The 19,341-nt window shown below is 37.5% G+C and overlaps 1 protein-coding gene across 7 annotated transcripts; it reads left to right on the top strand.

Annotated features, from left to right (window-relative positions):
• Positions 1-977: 977 nt before the first annotated feature.
• Positions 978-12,105, top strand: LOC141619423 (mechanosensitive ion channel protein 9-like). 7 transcript variants are annotated; one of them, XM_074436441.1, is made up of 10 exons: positions 978-1,213; positions 1,486-1,561; positions 3,668-4,628; positions 4,761-4,902; positions 5,070-5,363; positions 5,549-5,757; positions 5,859-6,085; positions 6,182-6,943; positions 7,190-7,266; positions 8,695-8,784. In XM_074436441.1, the coding sequence occupies exons 3-8, from the start codon at positions 3,769-3,771 to the stop codon at positions 6,220-6,222; spliced, it is 1,773 nt and encodes a 590-aa protein (XP_074292542.1). In that variant the 5' UTR covers positions 978-1,213; positions 1,486-1,561; positions 3,668-3,768; the 3' UTR covers positions 6,223-6,943; positions 7,190-7,266; positions 8,695-8,784. The 7 variants fall into 7 exon arrangements, with proteins under 7 accessions (XP_074292542.1, XP_074292538.1, XP_074292536.1 ...); XM_074436437.1 differs by having other exon boundaries at positions 2,719-4,628; XM_074436435.1 differs by having other exon boundaries at positions 2,710-4,628.
• The last annotated feature ends 7,236 nt before the right edge of the window (positions 12,106-19,341 follow it).

Raw genomic sequence — 19,341 nt, 5'->3', positions numbered from 1 at the left:
TGATAAATGTACCCATTTTATCTTTAATCATGATTTATACTTATTTATTACAATTACCATTTTTTCTTAAAATTATAAAATAGTCTATCTTGAGACCATTTCTCAGGAGACTTACTCGTTTTATAAAGTATCTGATCTAAGAACATAATGTGGATTTAAGCAAAATTTACATAGTGAAATTAATAAAAAAAAATGAATTATATAGTTGTTTGAATTTATTATTTATTATTTTTTTATAATATTTGCTGTATCTTTTTGTACTTTAATTTTTACAGATTTTGGGCTTCATAATGTAGTTATAATAAGAGGCTTCATTATGTAGTTATACTACATGTGGACGCATTATAAAAAGATTATATAAAACTCAATAGGGTATTTGTTTTAATAAGAGGCTTCATTTTATTTCCGGATTAAAGTTGAGTCTCAACATCGGACTTTGACTCGAGATAAAATAGAAAAGTTTTGTTGAGTAATAAGTTGGACCATGAAAATTCGAGACCCAACTTGAGAATCATATAGTAAAATATAATTTGGGTCATATAATTGTAGAGATTTTTCATGAGTTTGAACCTTAGACCGAGTACGAAACAGAAAAATACGAAAATTTCAATTGAGTCTTAAAAATAAAATATTATATTTAAGACTCAATAAATATAAAGATAGACTATCTCGAATGTCACTTTTACTCGCCGGAAAAATGTCGGTTGAACTGACAAACGGGTCGTTGAATTGTTCAGATCAATTTGATCGATTGTGTTGTACATTTCACGATTGGTCAAATAATAACGGACTTAAAATTTGTATTGTAAATAATAAATATAGTTAAGTAAGTACGATTTAAAATTAGACCGTCCATATTATAAAAATTCGGTTTAAGAGTAGATTGGATTATTTTAAGATTATGGGCCATATTTAGGGACTATGGGCTAGTTTCAACTTTCAAGTCTCAAATATAAACCCAATCAAATCGGCTTATTCAGATCGGGTTAATTTTACCAAGTGAAGCTCCCAAATATTCACGGATCAAATACTTTCACTCGTTCGATATTATGAAGATACAAAGTTCTAGAAGGGGAATACGATGATTAGATTGAACCTGCTGATCATAGGAAAACGATGATAATACATGCATGTCTACAATTATGATTGAATTTGAATTTTGATCAACTGATTTACGAAGAATTGCGATTATGTTTTCCCCAATTATGCAATTGTAAGAACTAATCTTCCTTATTTTTTAGAATTTCCTTCCAGTAATTGCTATTTCTGTAATTGTGCATGTTATTTCAGTTATATCTTCCACAATTTTTTCATAATTTTGTATTTTTCGTAGCTTATTGTGAAACGGATATAGAAACAGGTCAATTTAATTATGGGTTATTAACCAATTGATTTGATTAAAATATTGCTCATAAAAGAAGGTAAACAAACGATTGAGACGGTATATAATTATATTAATTCATTGTACATGGTTTCATTTGGTAGGCTGACAGCCAAAAGCGGAGTGAGCAGTAATTGACCAAGCCTTACAGAAATATAGTCAACTGAGTTTGTTTCTCGAGTAAGGCGTGTTCTTTCTAGCTTAATTTCAGTTCAATTCAATGTAGTGTAACTTCATCAAATTTAGTTAAGGGCAGTTATGTTCAATCAAATTTGGGTATTTTGTAGTAGTAGTTCAATTCAGTTTAATTCTATTAAGAAAAGTTCACTTATGCTCCGCCTCTATTAAGTTCTATTCAATCAGTTAAATTAAGTTTAATTGAATCAAGTCAACATAAATTACAGTCGAAAAGAACAATGCCTAAGTTCCCCAAAATGAATTACATCCAATAAATGAAATTGCTTAGCAATTTCTCCCTTTATGCCGGTCATTTGTTTTCTTTGATTTTGGCACAAAGATCAAGGAGAGGGGAGAGAACATTTGTAGATATAGTTGTTGGATGACAAGTGGATAAAGATGAGGTGGATAATCAAATAATTCATGAAAGCATTCCCGAATTAGAGAGGTAAACAAATGACTGACACGGAGTGAGTAAAAGAAAAAAAAAGTACTCCCTATGTCCGTGTCATTTATTGTTCTTTTCTATATTAGGGTGTCTCAATAATTTGTTGTCTTTTCTATTTTAAGAATGAACTTGATGAGCAATTTGATCATTCACACCCAATTTATTTCACTTGTCATTTGGTAATTGGCCCATATCTTTTTCCTTGGTATTTGTGCGAAAACCAAAGGATAATAATTAACCGTGACGGAGGGAGTAGATGAAAGGAAAGTGGATAGTGTGAAACATGAAAGCTCAGAGATGTACATGGATTCATGGAAACATGAAACGTACGAAGAGTAAGGAAGAAGAAGATTCATTGAGTGAGAATAAATAAAGAAAAAGTATTCATGTTTTTGTTCTTGTTTGGTGATTTTTATCCACAACTTCAACTAGAATAACGTAATCTTACTGTTAACTACGTCGTGAGGAAGAAGAAGATTTATAGAGTGAGAAGATTAAAAGACAAACAAAGAAGTGTTTTTTTGCGTGTTACCCTCATTCCATTTTTTAAAAGCGTCACTGATATCCCCTAAACTTGAAGTACCCTAATGCTCTAATCCGTCACTTTTATTTGTTTATGCACTTTTATTGATTTTTTGGAATAATTTTAGGAATTATCGTTTGATTGTAAACTTATTTTCTTTACAAAATTTGACTGTGTCAGTAATACAAGGTACCACGTAGAAAAAAGCAATAAACAAAGAAGGGAGAAGTAGATGAATGAAAGCGGGTAGCGAGAAACATGAAAGCTCAAAGATGAGCATGGCTTCATGGAAACATGAAATATATGAAGAGTGATGAAGAAGAAGATAGATAGAGTAAGAATATAAAAAGAAACATTAAACAACTTCAACTACAATAATGTAATCTTACTATGCTTCTATAGATCATTGTTCTCGTACAACTCCTGATTTCTTCGACTATATAACACCCAGAAGTTGTTTGGAGAACTCAAATTCCCATTTCTTCCTCCTTTTTTGTTTCTTTTCCTTCTTCATCATCATACTTCGCAATTGTATGCTCTTGGCATTGGGAAAATATGGAAACAAAAACGGAGGTTGACTCCGTTTCCCAGGTAAAAAAATCCGAAATCCAACCTGCACAAAATACAGTTACAGATTCTGTTAGTCTCAGAGTCGAAAACCCCGTTTCAGGTAGTGAGCAACCAACCAAATTTCCATCCATCTTAGATAAATATGGCTCATTTTTAATATGCGGCGTTCGAGTACCTAAGCCCTTCTGTTATTTAATCTGTTGCTTGCTCTTTGTATGTTTTGCACCAGTGGCATATGTTTTTCTAACTGTTGCTACTGTGACCATTGTGCCTCTGTTATTCGCTGCATTCGTATTTTCACGATTTCTTCAATTCATTGTCAGTCATAAAGACCTTCTTCATAAAATCAGACTATTTAGGGTTCTTTTGCGCTATTGGATATTAGTACTTGGGATGTTGCTTTTGGTTGAAGTAGGACTATTTTATCCTATTGCAAAATATGTTCCTGGATTAAAGCTTGTATTGATCATAGGGTTGCCGATAACCAAGTGGATTAAGATAGTTTGTATGCTAATTGGAATCTACCTTATGAGCCAATTCATTTGGATGTCTATAATTGTTATACTAGGACAAGTAACTTCAGGTGAAGATGAAAAACGTCTCATTCTTTTTGAATCGACTGCTGAGATCGTTGGTTGTCTTTTTTTCTTGTGGGCGGAGGTTGTAGTCATGAATAGCGTACCTACTTTTAAGCAAAGCAACATATTTGGAATTTACACTCGGAAATGGATTAAGGTATCCCTCTTTCTCCTCATAGGTTACAACATCATTACATTGTTAACTCATTTTTTTGTGTGGTCACTACCGAAAATTTTTAGACATCATCCAGGGGTTGGTGTGAAATTTAACCATGTATTATCAATAGTTTGCTGTGACAAAATAGGTAAGGGTGCCTTTAACCAAAAATATTTAGTGTATGTTGCCACCGGTATCAAGAGCAGCATCATCTTCATTCTAAGCATGTTGATGCTTCTAATTACATGGCTGGTGTATTTCGGCAACCGTCTAGACAGAACACCCCAGGACAAGGGAGTTTTGGAATTCGGTACTTGGACTATGGTTAGTATTTTACTATGCTCGTTTCTTTGGTTGATCAAATCTTGCGTACTCTTGTATTGGGAGGCTCATTCAGTGTATGACCGATTACATTCTAAGATTACGGCTATAGGGAAGCAGTTGTACTTCCTTATTATGCTCAGTCACACCCACTATGAGAAGGTCATCGAATTTCCTGAGGATGATTCAAATGTCTTTAATTGTGGGTCGTTATGCTCTAAAACAGCACCTAAAAAGAAGGCACAGTGGGTCCTTTTGGTTACTAATTCTTATGACATTGAGGATGGCTGCTCCTTTGATAGAAAAAGGGTCAGGGCGAAATTGATAGATCATCTTGATCCAAAGCTGTCATCCACATTCGACCTAAAAAGGGCATCTGAACTTTTTTTGTTTGCCCAATATGCATTGTCGAAGGAGAGTATTGTTGATGATCTCCATCATTTACAACACAATTATTCAGAAGGGAATAATCTGTAAGAAACTTTGCTTTGTCTTTCAATTGTTTAGAAGTTAAATGTGCTTGCTTAAGAAATTCAAACTTGGTTCCATTTCATAAAATCATTAGTAACAATGTAATATCTCTTTCCTTAATTTGTTTGGAACAGGATGTTTATAGAAACATTGAGGAAGATCGTACAAGTTAAAGGTGAAGCTTATTTCACCGAGGATTGGCAAATGCTTCGTGAACTCCTTCCTGATGTGAAGACCGAGGAAGAAATAACTTTCCAGAAAGTTAAAACATTTATGGTACATTTGCCCTCTTTTTTTGTTTTCACATTCTATACATTATCTATTCCTATTCACAATGAACAAAGTTAATAGAGTACTAATTCAATCTGCCCAAGTGTAGTCAAGTCAGATGAATATCCTCTATGAAATATAGTTGACAGTTGAATTTTGTATATAATGATCAGGAAAGAACCCGAAACAGTTGCATGTTTCTTACAAATACGTTTATTAGTGAACGTGAGGTGGTGAATTGCTTAGATCAAGTCATGGGGTGGATTATTATTGGTGCGATCTTTATAATGTGGCTTCTTGTCACTGGGTTGGCTTCAACAACGGTACTTGTACTCATAGCATCACCGGCTTTGGCGGCCTCATTTATATTCGGAGACACGGCTAAGAATTTGTTTCAAGGCCTCATCTTTGTATATGTTGTTCACCCCTTTGACGTTGGCGACCTATGTATCATTGACGGAGAACTGGTTAGTTATGTTTATGTTACTTTTCGCATCATTGAAAATAAGATCTACCTTGTGGTTAGCTAGATATCATCTTCTCACATAAGTTTCAGTTATGGTGTTGAACATCATTTTCATTACATTTGTTGTTGTTCATGTGACTTTCTTATATTTAGATAAATAATACGATATTCTTGTGATTTGTGTAGCTGGAAGTGAATCGAATTAGTATATGGAGCACAACTTTTTCAAATGTTCGCAATTTCGGTGAGCAGTATCAAGTAATATATCCAAACTCGGATTTAGCCGTCAAACATATTACCAACTACAAGACTAGTTTCAATTGGCATGATCGCATCGAGTTCCTATGTTCTCCGGACAAGAAAATAACCGTGCCTTTGGAAGAAAAAATTGTAAGGTGAGCATTTTGTTGAATTGTTGTTATCACACACCTGGTTCCTTGACCCAATTTTTAATGTAGTGTTCGATCTTTATTAACAATCGGTTTTTGATTTCTAGGTATCTTAATGGCAAGAAAGAAAGATTCGCCCCTAATTTTCATAGCGTGGATATCTTGGAAATTGGAGACAAAGCCAAGATTGTTGTTCATGTCAAACATAAGTTACCAGAAACTGGAGGTTGGACGTACTTTGAATGCCTGAAAGCGAAGGAGAAACGGAGATTTAAGCTGGCTATTGACCTACAGAATCTCGTGAAAGAACTAGAATTTGAGGCCGAAACTCCGGGTTTGCATTCTGACTAAGCTTGACTATAACGAGAAATTTTCTCTACATGGGCAACATGGCTATTACTTATGGTTTGCTTATCATGCGTCGTTGCAGAATTAGTAGCAGAGATGAAACAAGAACCGGCTAGAGGATGATTGAATAATGGCACAGGATACGATGGTCTTCGGAAAGATGGAAATGGTTTGGATATAAAAAAAGTGCTTGTTCTAAGGAGGTTACGCATATTTACGTAAATTTTCATAGCTGCGAAATGGATCGAATTACTTTTGATTGAAGTTGTTTTTTGGTGTTCGGTTATTTTATTTATGTGTGGTTAGCATTGCAGTTGAGTTTGTACATCTTCTAGGCTTTACGGTGTTTTTCGGCTTGCTTGATTTGTATCGTTATGTGCAACTAATTGTTCAAGAATTTCTGGTAATCTATTGAGATACTCTACATTCATATACTCCGTATGTCTCATGTCCAACAAAATTGGAGTCTTCAAGTTATTTTGGATTGGATTAATTTCATGTCCAACAAAACTCGGTTTGAGAGTTGATATAGAGTTTTTTAAGATTTTGGGTCATATTTAGGCGCTTTGGGTTAGTTCCAAATCTCAAGACTCAAAGTAAACCTAACCAAGTCGGCTCGTTTAGATCGGGTCAATTTTACTAGGTCGAGCTCTTTAACTCACAGGGCAAATACTTACATTAGTTTGATAGAGATAGAAGTCTTGGAAGAGGATGAGGATGGTTTAATTTGAAGGTGTCTGCTGATGACGGGAAGTCGACTATGTATGCATGTACATTGATGGAATTTGACCAACTGGTTTAGTATCGGAAGAAGTGTGATTATGTTTTCGCCAATCGTGCAATGGTGAGTCCATCTTCCTTTTTTTTCAGCATTTCGTCGCAATAATTGTTGTTTGTGCTATTGTGTATGTTATTCCGATATCTTCCCCAAAATTTTCATAAATTTGTACTTAAGATCGTTGTATGAGTCATTATAGTGAAATTGGTATAGAAACAGGTCTAACTTAGTTAAGGGTTATTAACAAGTTGATTTTAATTTTATGAGGTAATTATATTACAGTAATTTATTGTACATGTTTTCATTTGGTAGGTGACAGTCCCAAAGCAGATTGTGCATGTAACTGAACAAACCTTGAAGAAATGTAGACAGCTGAGTTCGTTTCTCGAGTAAGTTCTGTTATTTCGAACCTCATTTCAGGTTACTTCATTTTTATTTTGTTCTGTTCTGCTCTGTTCAATTTATTTCAGTTTCATTAAGTTCAAACAATTTATTTCAACATCCGACCCTCCCTTACCCCGCAATTTGCGGGCGCCATTGAGGCACTGTGGTAATGTTGTTGTTGTTCAAACAATGTTGTTGTTCAGGGTCAAATTAAACTATACAGTAGTTCAACCGAGTTTAATACAGCTCAGTTTAACTCTATTAAGTTTAGTTTAATTTAGTTTAATTCGGTTTCATCCGTTAGCTGAACTCCATCTAAGTGCCCCAAGAATCCAAATTGAATTACTGTATTTCCAAGAAATGAGAGAGCTAAATAAAAGCAAAGCTGAAATATGTGGTTGAAATAGAGTTAAATAAAAGTACCAAAAGAAGATAGATATTAAGAGAAAGTGCAAAAGAAAAATAAATAAAGAAAGAAAAGAGAAGTAGATGAAAGGAAAGTGGATATAGTGTGAAACATGAAAGCACAAAGATGAACATGGATTCATGGAATCATGAAATATATAGAGAGTAAGGAAGACGAAGATTTACAGTGTGTAAATATATAAAAAGAAAACGTAGTTTTTGTTCTTGTTTGGTGATTTTTATAGACAACTTCAACTACAATAATGTAATCTTACTACCGAGTATTAGCTAGTTCTGCTCCCTCCGTCTCAATCATTTTGTTATCCTTTTTTATTCTTTGTGAGCGGTATTTTAATCCAAGGTAAACAGGTTATTGGAGTGGAGGGAGTACTCTACTTTATTAAAAATGAATAGTATGCTTTTATATTCCATTGTTCTTATACTCTTATATAACAGTATAACACCCCTGATTTCTTTACAGAGCTTAAATTCCCGTTTCTTCCTTCTTTTTGTTTCTTTTTCTTCTTCATCATCATTCCTCTTAATTATATGCTCTAGGCATCTGAAAAATATGGAAACAAAAACGGAGGTTGACTCTGTTTCCCTGGACAAAAATTCCGAAATCCAACCCTCAGAAAATACGCATACAGATTCTGTTAGTCTCACTGTCGAAAATCCCGTTTCAGGTAGTGAACAACCAACTGAACGTCCATCCAATGTAAATAAACGTGGCTCATTTTTCATATGCGGTATGCGAGTACCAAAACCCTTTTATTATCTAATCTGGTCCTTGCTCTATGTATGTTTTGCACCAGTGGTATATGTTTTTTTAACAGTTGCTACTGTTGCCATTCTGCCCCTGTTATTTACAGTATCCGTATTTGAACGATTGTTTCAATTCATTGTCAACGATAACTACTTTCAAAGAAATCAATTTAAGCTTCTTTTGCGATACTGGACATTTGTATTTGTGATGTTGCTTTTAGTTGAAGTAGGACTATTTTATCCAATTGCTAAGTATACTCCAGGATTAAAACTTGTATCGGCGATAGGGCTGCCTATAACCAAGTGGATTGAGATAATCTGTATCTTAAGTGGAATCTACATTATGAAACAATTAATTTTGCTATCTCTAGTTTATACAGTAGTAGGAGTATTTCGGGTTGGATTTGGTAGGCGTTTCGTTCTCATCAGAGATTCAGGTTATGAGATCGTGGGCTGTCTTTTGTTCTTGTGGGCGGAGGTTGTAGTTATGAATAGCGTACCCACTTTTAAACAAAGCAACATATTTGGAATTTACACTCGGAAATGGATCGAGGTATCAGTCTTTGTTCTCATAGGTTACAACATCATTACACTGTTAACTCATTTATTTGTGTGGTCACTACCGGAAATTTATGGGCATCATCCACGGGTTGGGGAAAAATATAACAATGTATTATCAATAGTTTGCTGTGGCGAAGTAGCAAAGGGTGCGTTTAACCAAAAATATGTAGTGTATGTTGCCACCGGTATCAAGAGGAGCATCATCTTCATTCTAAACATGGTGATGCTTCTAGTTATATGGGTGGTGTATTTCGGCAACCGTTTAGACACAACACCTCAGGACCAGAGAGTTTTGGAATTTGGTACTTGGACTATTGTTAGTATGTTACTATGCTCGTTTCTTTGGTTGGTCAAATCTTGCTTACTCTTGTATTGGGAGGCTCGTTCTGTGTATGACCGGTTACATTCTAAGATTTCGGCTATAGGGAAGCAGTTGTACTTCCTTATTATGCTCAGTCACACCAACTATTGGATGGTCATCGAATCTCTTAAGGACGGTTCAAATGTCGTTGACAGTGGGCCGGCATGCTGTAAAACATCGCCAAAAAAGAAGGCGCAGTGGGTCCTTTTGGATGCTTTTTCTGCTGGCGTTGAGGGCTATCATGTGTATGATAGAAAAAATGCCAGGGCGTACTTGATAAATCAACTTAATCCGGAATCCAGAAATTATCTCGATCCTAAGGAATCATCCACATATAACCTACAAGAGGCAGCTGAAGTATTTTTGGCCGCCGAATATGCATTGTCGAAGGAGAGTATTGTTAATGAACTTGATCACTTACAATGCAATGATTCAGGAGAGAATAATGAGTAAGAAACTTTCCTCTGTCTTACAGTTGTTTTAATTTGAACATGATTATGCTCAAGAAACTTTAATAAAATCATTTGGAACAGGAAGTGCATACAAACATTGATGAAGATTGTGCAAGTTCAAGATGATCCTTATTTCGACAAGGATTGGGATATGCTTCTTGAACTGCTTCCTGATGTGACGAAAACGGAAGACACAACTTTCCAGAAAGTTAAAATCTTTATGGTAACTTGACCCTTTATTATTTGGAAAATGGAGGGGCGCCACCGTGTGACACCCAATTTGGGCGCCACCCTCTCACATGGGGTGAGTGGGGACCCCTTCAATTAAAAATGATTGTGAGAGGGTGGCATCCAATTTGGGCGCCACGGGGTGTGCGCCCTATCACTATCCTTATTATTTTATTTTTGTACATTCTATACATGAACGATAGGCTATTCATGGACGTAGTTCTCGTACGCTTTATATACAAACTGAAATTTGTATATGATGATCAGGAAAGAGCTCGAAACAGTTGCATGTCTCTTACAAATACGTTCATCAGTGAAAAAGAGGTGGTGAATTGCTTAAATCAAGTCATGGGGTGGATTATTATTGCTGCCATCTTTATAATGTGGCTTCTTGTCACTGGGTTGGCTACAACAAAGGTTCTCATCCTCATAGGGTCACCGGTGGTGGGGGCCTAATTTATATTCGGAAGCGCGGCTAGTACTTTGTTTCAAGGCCTCATCTTTGTATACGTTGTTCACCCCTTTGACGTTGGCGACTTGTGTGTTATTGATGACGGACAACTGGTTAGTTATGTTTCTTTTACTTCTCGCATTATTGAAAATTGGATCTACCTAGTGGTTAGTCGGATATCATCTTCTTGCAAAAGTTTCAAGTTGTCGGTATGGTGTTGAACATCATTTTCGTTGCATTGTGGTAGTGGTGTTGTTGCGGTATTTATAGAGTTTTTATTTTTATAAAAAAAAAACTATAAACTATAAAACAAATCAAAAAAATTGAGTAATGTTATGAAATGTATATATTTTTAAATAAAATTAACGAAATTGTTTATAAATTTTTTATTAGCATATCTTTTAGGTACGATTTAGCATACAAAGAACGAGTTTTTTATCACAAAAATTTTATAGACAAATTTTAAATAAGGGATTATATCAAAATAAGAAAATAGATAAGAGATTTTATCAAAATAGGAAATGTGCTTTAGGCGGGAAAACTTGAAGTTTTTCCTATTCTTTTAGTGTATATAGGGGATAGGGGATTTGGATAACTAATGTGATATCTTGTGATTTGTATATAGATGGAAGTGATTCGAATTAGTATTTGGAGCACAACGTTTTCAAATGTTCGCAATATTGGCGAGCAGCATCAAGTAATATATCCAAACTCGGATTTAGCCACCAAACACATAACCAACTACAAGACTGATTTCAATTGGAATGATCACATCGAATTTCCATGTTCTCCGGACAAGAAAATAACTGAGCCTTTGAAACAAAGAATTGTAAGGTGAGCCTTTCCTTGTTATCAGTTATCAACCGTCTTGCTCCTAGACCTGCAATTTAATTGCGTGATCAGTCTTTAATTAACTATCGTCTTTTTGTTTTCTAGTTATCTTAATGGCAAGAAAGAAAGATTCGCTCCTAATTTTCATAGCGTGGATATCCTAGAAATGGGAGACAAAGCCAAGATTGTCGTTCATGTCAAACATAATTTACCAGAAACTGGAGGTTGGACGAACTTTGAATGCCTGAAAGCAAAGGAGGAACGGAGATTTGAGTTGGCTATTGAGCTACATAATCTCGTGAAAGAACTAGAATCCGAAGCAGAAACTCCGGGTTTGCATTCTGATTAAGCTTGACTGTAATGAGAAAGTTTTTCTCGACAGGAGTACAGTATTAATTATAGACTTATAGTTGCTTGTCATATGTCATATGCAGAACCAGGAACAGCGATGAAACAAGAACCGACTAGAGGGTGACCGAAAAAAAGCTCAAGATACGACCATCATCGGAAAAAATGAAATGGATTGGATAATAAAGTGCTTGTTCAAAGGAGGTTACACACACATATTGACGTAAATTTTCGTAGCAGTGAAATGGAATTACTTTCGGTTGAAATAATTTTTTCCTGTTTGTTGATTTTGTGTGGTTTGAATCACAGTTGAGTTTGTACAAGTTTCGAGCTTTATAGTGTTTTTCGGCTTTGCTTGAATTGTACTCTGTATAATTGTATCAAGTGCACTATTTGTTTAAAAATTTCTGGTAATTCATTGAAGTTTCTCCACATCCATATACTCCTCTCCTTGTACCAATATGATTGTTGTAGATCACTTCTACAATGAGACCTGTTAAATCAGCTAGTCTTGCTATAAACGGATATATCTTTCTATAACTAAAGACGAGTCAAATAGCTTGAAAGTGGTGACATTTTTGGCCCCCCACCACCCCACTTGTTGTTTGTCCTATTAGAAATGTGGTATTGTATTTGGCCTGTCTTTAGTTATAGACGGATATGTGCCGTCTATAATGAGATTTTGTGATTTTTCTATAACCCAACTCCATTTGTTTTAACTCAGTAATCGTTAAACAAGCCACAATTCAACCCGACTAACCGGTTCATCCCATTAAACCCATTAAAGTCCTGTTCTTTTGGACTTACACCAGTCAATCGGACCCAAACCTTTCTAACCAGGTAAATAACTTAATAACAACACTTGAAACTCATATTTCCACTTTCTACACACTTTTTAGAGAGAAAAAATCTTAGAGAGAGAAAATCTTAGAAAATCTTTGAAAATGTCCCAACCTTCGGCCGGCCTCCCGCCGGAACCAAACCCATCCTCTCCACCCTCGGTGTTGGGGCAGACGGTTAATGTACAAGATACTACAATCGTACACCCCAATCCCACATCGCAAAAGAATTCAAAACGCAAGACGATGCATCTGGGAGAATTTTTATCTTCACCTTCGTCAAACCCTAATGCGTCTGGTAGCATTCAAACCGGAATGCATCTACCAGCAACAGGAGCGGGTTCACCCAATCAAAATGCCATCCCATCGTTTAAAGACATGGTTCAGGGAGCCTCCTTTGGGGATTGCACAGTCCCCGGATATTATTCAGAAGAATTCGAGTCAGATTCAGAGGATGATTTAGATTTCGACATTGAAGATGAAGGTGAAGATTCATGCCCCAGAATTTGCCTTACTAAAGAGGAAAAGACGATGCTTCGCAGACCATGGAGAAACGCGCTCATTATTAAAATGTTCGATAAGAAAATTGGTTACCTTGCCCTAATGCGTAAACTCCAAACCAAGTGGGCGATCAAAGGTAAACTTACTCTGACTGATTTAACGGAGAATTATTATGTGGCTCGATTTTCCTCGAAACTAGACTACGAGCACGTTTTAACACAAGGTCCGTGGATGATTGATGATCATTATTTAACTATCAGAAAATGGGTTCCTAACTTCATTCCAACGGATGATAATATCAAGTATCTAACTGCGTGGATTCGAATTCCAAGACTACCAGTTGAATATTTTAATGAGATGTTTCTCAATAAGATAGGATCCAAGGTAGGAAAGGTGATACGTATCGATAAAAATACAGCCTCAGCGGAGAGAGGCCAATTCACTCGGCTAAGCGTGGAAGTTGATATATCAAAGCCTTTATTATCAAAGTTTCGTTTAAACGGAAAAGTATATTGCATCCAATACGAAGGCTTGCGAATGATTTGCTTTCACTGTGGAAAATTAGGTCACGAAATGGACAATTGTCCAAGTCTGAGAATATCAAATGCAGGGGACAAGGACGGAGTAACAGAGGAGAATTCGGAGAGTCTATCGCATGATGTTATTAACCCAGTCATGATGCCTCTTCGACCCGAGGAGCGTGATGATTACGGGGATTGGATGATGGTTAAGAAACCTCCTAGACGGAAGTCGATTCCTCGAACAGAGACCGTACAACCACAACCTGCCAAATCTATTTTCAATCTTGGGAATAATTCTAAGGGAGGTAGTACGAGATTTGATATATTACAAAATCTTACGGAATCAACTACAAATCCTTCTCAGCCCGTTGGAGCAGCTAGCAACAATCCTACTGCTAATCGAAATCCCACAAGTTTAGCAACTAATCCTATTTTCCATAATAAAAACAATAATATTACATTCACATCACAAAATAATCAAACAAAAAAATCAACCAAATATATACCAAAATCCAAAAAATCACAAAATATTCCCTCTACCATTCCAAAAAACTCAAACCTAATCTTGAACGATATTACCAACTTCACGTCTACAAGCAGCAACTTTGTTTCCAACCCATGCTCAAACACCCCTGCCTCTCAAATTCTCAACACAGCTACAGTTACAATCGAACAATCAGAAGCAAATAAAGAAAATCATGGACACCCCACCCTACATATCTTACCTCTTTCACCCTCTTCCCCAACCCAGATGCCTCTCTCAATGCCCGGAAGTGGTGATGATCCCGCCAACCCAAACAACGAAAATACGAACCCAGCCGGAGATGCTCGCTCCCTATATGGCGGTGATGACTTCGGCAAGCCCGATAATGGATGTCAAATTCGAGATAGCAGTGAACAATCCAACGGAACTGATTCTGGAGCTATCGATACCATGGAGTGTTGATAGTATTCTCAAACTCGTAAGCAGAGCCTATCTAACATCGTTACCTTATCTACCTGATTTTATGAATACACAAATCCCGAATTTGGTTCCAAATTTACCACAAATCTCTTTCTTAGTGTGGAATGTCCAGGGTACAGGGAGTACAAAAAAAATCAATGCAATTAAGGAAGTCACGAAATTATTTAAACCTACTGTTATTGCTTTAGTTGAAACCCATATGAATAACGAACATGCTATCAAATTGGGTAGTATCATCGGTTACAGCGGACAAGCCCGAGTGAACGCTCAAGGTTACAGTGGGGGCATATGGCTGTACTGGAAACCTGACATAGTCTCTGTCTCGACAGTGGCAGAGCACCAACAGTACATTACTATTGAAATAGCGAGAACAGGGGAAGTACCGTGGTTTTTTTCGGCTGTTTACGCAAGCCCGGATCCGACGAACAGGAAGGAGCTCTGGGTCGAACTACAAAACTTCGCTAAAGCTAATAATCACCCTTGGCTTTTAGCGGGAGATTTTAATGAAACCCGATTTCTAAGTGAAAGGCATGGTGGGGATGCCAACATGGCCCGTAGGTGTGACAACTTTAATAATTGGATTGACAATTGCGACCTTATCGAGCTCGCTTTCTTAGGTTCGGCACATACATGGGCTAGAGGAAACTCTGTTGAGACACGTCAGAGTGGAAGATTAGACCGTGCCCTTTGTAATGCTAGCTGGAGTACTATTCATGAAGACGCATTAGTGAAACACTTATTGCCGGCTTTTCAATCAGATCACTGTCCCCTTCTTATATCACCTAATGGATTCGCGCCACTGTCTACTATTAATAGGCCTTTCCGATTCCAAGCCTGCTGGATGAAGCATGAGAATTTTACGGAGTTTGTAGAGGAAAGCTGGCCGGAGGAGGGAATATTTCCGCAAAAATTGTCGACATTGGCATCGAAATTGAAAAACTGGAATGAACAAATTTTTGGTAATATTTTTCGTAAAAAGAAGGAGTTGATGGCGAGAATTGGTGGTTGTCAGAGAGAGTTATCGCTGCGAAGAATTCCGTATCTAATTAAATTAGAAGCTAAGCTACGGAGGGAGCTCGACGAAGTAATGGAGCAGGAGGAATTATTGTGGTATCAAAAATCAAGGCTCGAATTTATTAAAGACGGGGATCGTAACACTTCCTATTTTCATGTGAGTACTTTGGTTCGAAGATGGAAGAATAAAATAACTTCGCTAAAAAACAGTGAAGGGGAATGGACTGAGGATGCCGAGGAAATTAAAAACACAATAGTCCAATTCTACAAAAACCTATTCACGGATGATCAAATCGAGCCGGTTGAAGATCGTCTCCCGTGGGATCTATTTCAGGCATTCAGCAATAAAGATTGGGATTGGCTGTCCCGACCTTATAGCATCGCGGAAATTGAGAGCGTAGTTCACAATATGGGTTCGTTAAAAGCACTTGGGCCAGACGGCTTTCAAGCACTATTTTATCAGAAAAATTGGAGCCTAATTTCGCAATCCTTGTGTGAGATGGTGCTCAAAGCTCTTGAGGGTAAAGGTTTTCCCGAAGGTCTTAACGATACACATCTTGTTCTTATCCCTAAGGTAACGAGTCCCGAAACTATTTCTCAATTCAGGCCTATTGGTTTATGTAATGTCTCCTATAAAATTATTAGCAAAATCCTAGCCAATCGAATTAAAAAAGTTCTACCCCATTTAATATCTGAAACTCAAAGCGGGTTCGTTCCGGGCAGACAAATTACCGATAATATAGTGGTGTTCCAGGAGGCTATCCACTCTATGCGAAAAAAGACGGGCCAAACTGGGTTCATGGCTATAAAAATAGACCTTGAAAAAGCCTATGATCGGCTACGATGGTCTTTCATTAGGGATACCCTACAAGACATGCAATTTCCGATTCTTATAGTGGACGTCATTATGGAATGTGTGACCTCTACTCGATTACAAGTTCTATGGAACGGAGAAGCGACTGAGCAATTCATTCCAACTAGAGGGGTTCGGCAAGGTGACCCTCTTTCATCCTATCTGTTTGTAATGTGTCTTGAAAAATTACAGCAAGCAATAGATGTCGAAGTCTGCAAGAAAAATTGGCGACCAATCATTTTAGGTCGAAATGGACCCTCGATAACTAATTTGTTTTTCGCGGATGATATGGTTATTTTTGCTGAAGCCACAGAAGAACAGGCATTAGTTATTCGTCATGTGATAGATAATTTCTGTTCGGTCTCTGGTGAAAAAGTCAGTGCATCAAAGTCACGAGTGTTCTTTTCGAAAAACACAGATCCCACCACGAGACAAGCAGTCGGTCAAGCTTTGGGTTTTGAGGAAACAGATGACCTTGGAACCTACCTCGGAATGCCTACTATAAATGGAAGAGTTACCCGACATACATTTGCACATCTAGAAGAAAAAATTCACAAGCGTTTGTCTGGGTGGGCCACGAAAAGACTTTCTCTTGCAGGAAGAGAGACCTTAGTTAAATCTACTTTAACTACTTTAGCCAATTATAGTATGCAGACGGCTAAAATCCCACGGGCACTCTGCGATAATATCGATAGGAAAACTCGACGTTTTCTATGGGGTGGTACAGAAGATAAGAAAACTATCCATTTGGTCAGCTGGGAAACACTTCAAAAACCGAAGTCTCGAGGAGGGCTCGGTATTACTTCAGCACGGCAGGCTAATGCTGCCTTTCTTACGAAGCTTGGATGGAGGGTTATTTCGGAACCTCATAGCTTATGGTCCCGAGTTTTACGGGCTAAGTATTGCAAAAACAGGTGTGACATTCACATATTCCAACCGAAAGCAGGTATGTCAAACGTATGGGCTGGTATCTCATCGCAAGCTAAGACTATTGTCAAAGGAACGGCTACAGCTGTAGGTAATGGCCGTCGTACTCTTTTTTGGGACCATGCGTGGGTAGATGGTATATGCTTAGCTGATCATATTATCTCTCCTATTCCCGAATCTAGCTTGTCATCAACAGTTAGCGATATGTGGATCGAAAATCACGGATGGAATTGGGACCTATTCTCTAATTACCTCCCAGAAGCTATTCTTCAAAAAATTGCCTCTGTTTCGCTTGTCCCTGACCCAGACCAAGAAGATACACTTTATTGGCGTGACACGACTTCTGGTAAATTTTCTATTAGTTCAGCACTCGGTTACTTACGAGAATCGGACCTTGCTATCCCAACCGAAACCTCGTGCTGGAAAACAATATGGAAACTACCCGTTCAACAACGACTCAAAATGTTTTTATGGCTGGATGCTCATGATAGGGTTATGGTTAATGTAAATCGGGTTAAAAGAAATTTGAGCGACAATCCTATTTGCCCGAGATGCGAAAGCGCGGAGGAGACTACTGAACATTTGCTTAGAAGCTGTCAAATCTCTCGCTCAATTTGGTCGTTAGTCGGGATCGACCATAACAACGATTACTTCTACAATTCATCTTTCAATGATTGGATCCTAAGAAATGCAAGCAATGACGTGGAGGTTAGTGTCCCTGATTGGCCCGTTTATTTTACAGTTACGTGTTGGTGGATATGGCGGTGGCGCAATAATATCGTTTTCGGCCGTGAGAATGAAAATCCCCTACACCCTCATATCTTCTTATATCAGCAATTTGAGGTAACCAAAAAGGCTTTTGATAAATTCGACTTCCTAATTCCTACACCACGGTCCCGTCATGTGGAGCTACTGATTCGGTGGTCTCCGCCGCCCTACGGATGGGTATTACTCAATACGGATGGTGCTGCTAAGGGGAATCCGGGTCCAGCTGGAGGAGGTGGTATTTTCAGAGACCCGACCGGTAATTTTATCTCAGCTTTCTTCTTATCTTGCGGGAACTGCTCATCCATGAAGGCGGAGCTCTTAGCTTTACTAACTGGTCTGGAACGAGCTAGGGAACTACGCATCCCAAAGCTCTTAGTGCACATGGATAATTCACCATGTGTGGATATCGTCAATGGAGAACAATTGGTTAGCAATAGCCTAAAATTTATTATACAGCGATGCAAGAGCCTTATCAATGATCCCACATGGTCCGTCAAGTTGGAGCATATATACAGAGAAGGAAATAAAGCAGCCGATATGCTCGCCAATCGAGGAATAGAGTCTAGCATTACTCCTATTCATTTAGATACCCCTTTTGATAATCTTCGTACCATTCTTAGAGATGATGTTTTCGGAGTTACCACTCCTCGCATTGTAACAAACAATTAATTTTCGGGGCTTAGCCCCTCTTGAGCACCGAAAAAAAAAAAAAAAAAAAAAACTTGAAACTCATCCCCATCCAATATGACCTGACCAGATCCGTTCCGATCCGACTTGACTCGAGTAATATAAGAGACTAGTCACTGCGGGTTGAGCAAAAAAGTCTGAACCGTATTTTTAAACCGAAATCGAACCAAAAACCGAATTGTGGAGTCCGAATATTGGGTTTTTTTTCCGGTGCGGTAACCGAACCAGATTTTTTACTATAAAAACGGAGCAGATTCGGCTGTAGAAAATTCAAAACCGGGTTCTTTATTTTTATTTTTTTGAAACCAACTGGTTTCTTTTTTAGAAACTAAAAGTCAAAAATAATGTAAATTCAAAACCGGAGACCGGTTTTTAAAACGGTAACCTAATTTTTCTGTGTTTCTATGCATTTGATTGTGGATCTTTCTTGAAACCGGTTATAAAAAACGGAGCGGGTAAACCGGTTTACGGATCCGGTTTTTAAATTCCGAAAAAAACGGTTAACCGGATTAATCCGGAGCGGATTCGGTTTAGAAAAAAAAACCATTTTTTAAAACCGATTTTTAAATTCCGAAAAAACCGGTTAACCGGATTAATCCGGAGC

Source organism: Silene latifolia, chromosome X (assembly GCF_048544455.1).
Source record: "Silene latifolia isolate original U9 population chromosome X, ASM4854445v1, whole genome shotgun sequence".
Taxonomy (NCBI): domain Eukaryota; kingdom Viridiplantae; phylum Streptophyta; class Magnoliopsida; order Caryophyllales; family Caryophyllaceae; genus Silene; species Silene latifolia.
This window is presented reverse-complemented; position numbering and strand designations above follow the sequence as displayed.

Coding starts and splice junctions, on each gene's coding strand:
- LOC141619423 (XM_074436437.1), top strand. CDS start 3,085: ATGGAAACAAAAACGGAGGTTGACTCCGTTTCCCAGGTAAAAAAATCC. Junction 4,629..4,760: donor TATTCAGAAGGGAATAATCT/GTAAGAAACTTT, acceptor TGTTTGGAACAG/GATGTTTATAGAAACATTGA. Junction 6,086..6,181: donor ATTTGAGGCCGAAACTCCGG/GTTTGCATTCTG, acceptor GCGTCGTTGCAG/AATTAGTAGCAGAGATGAAA.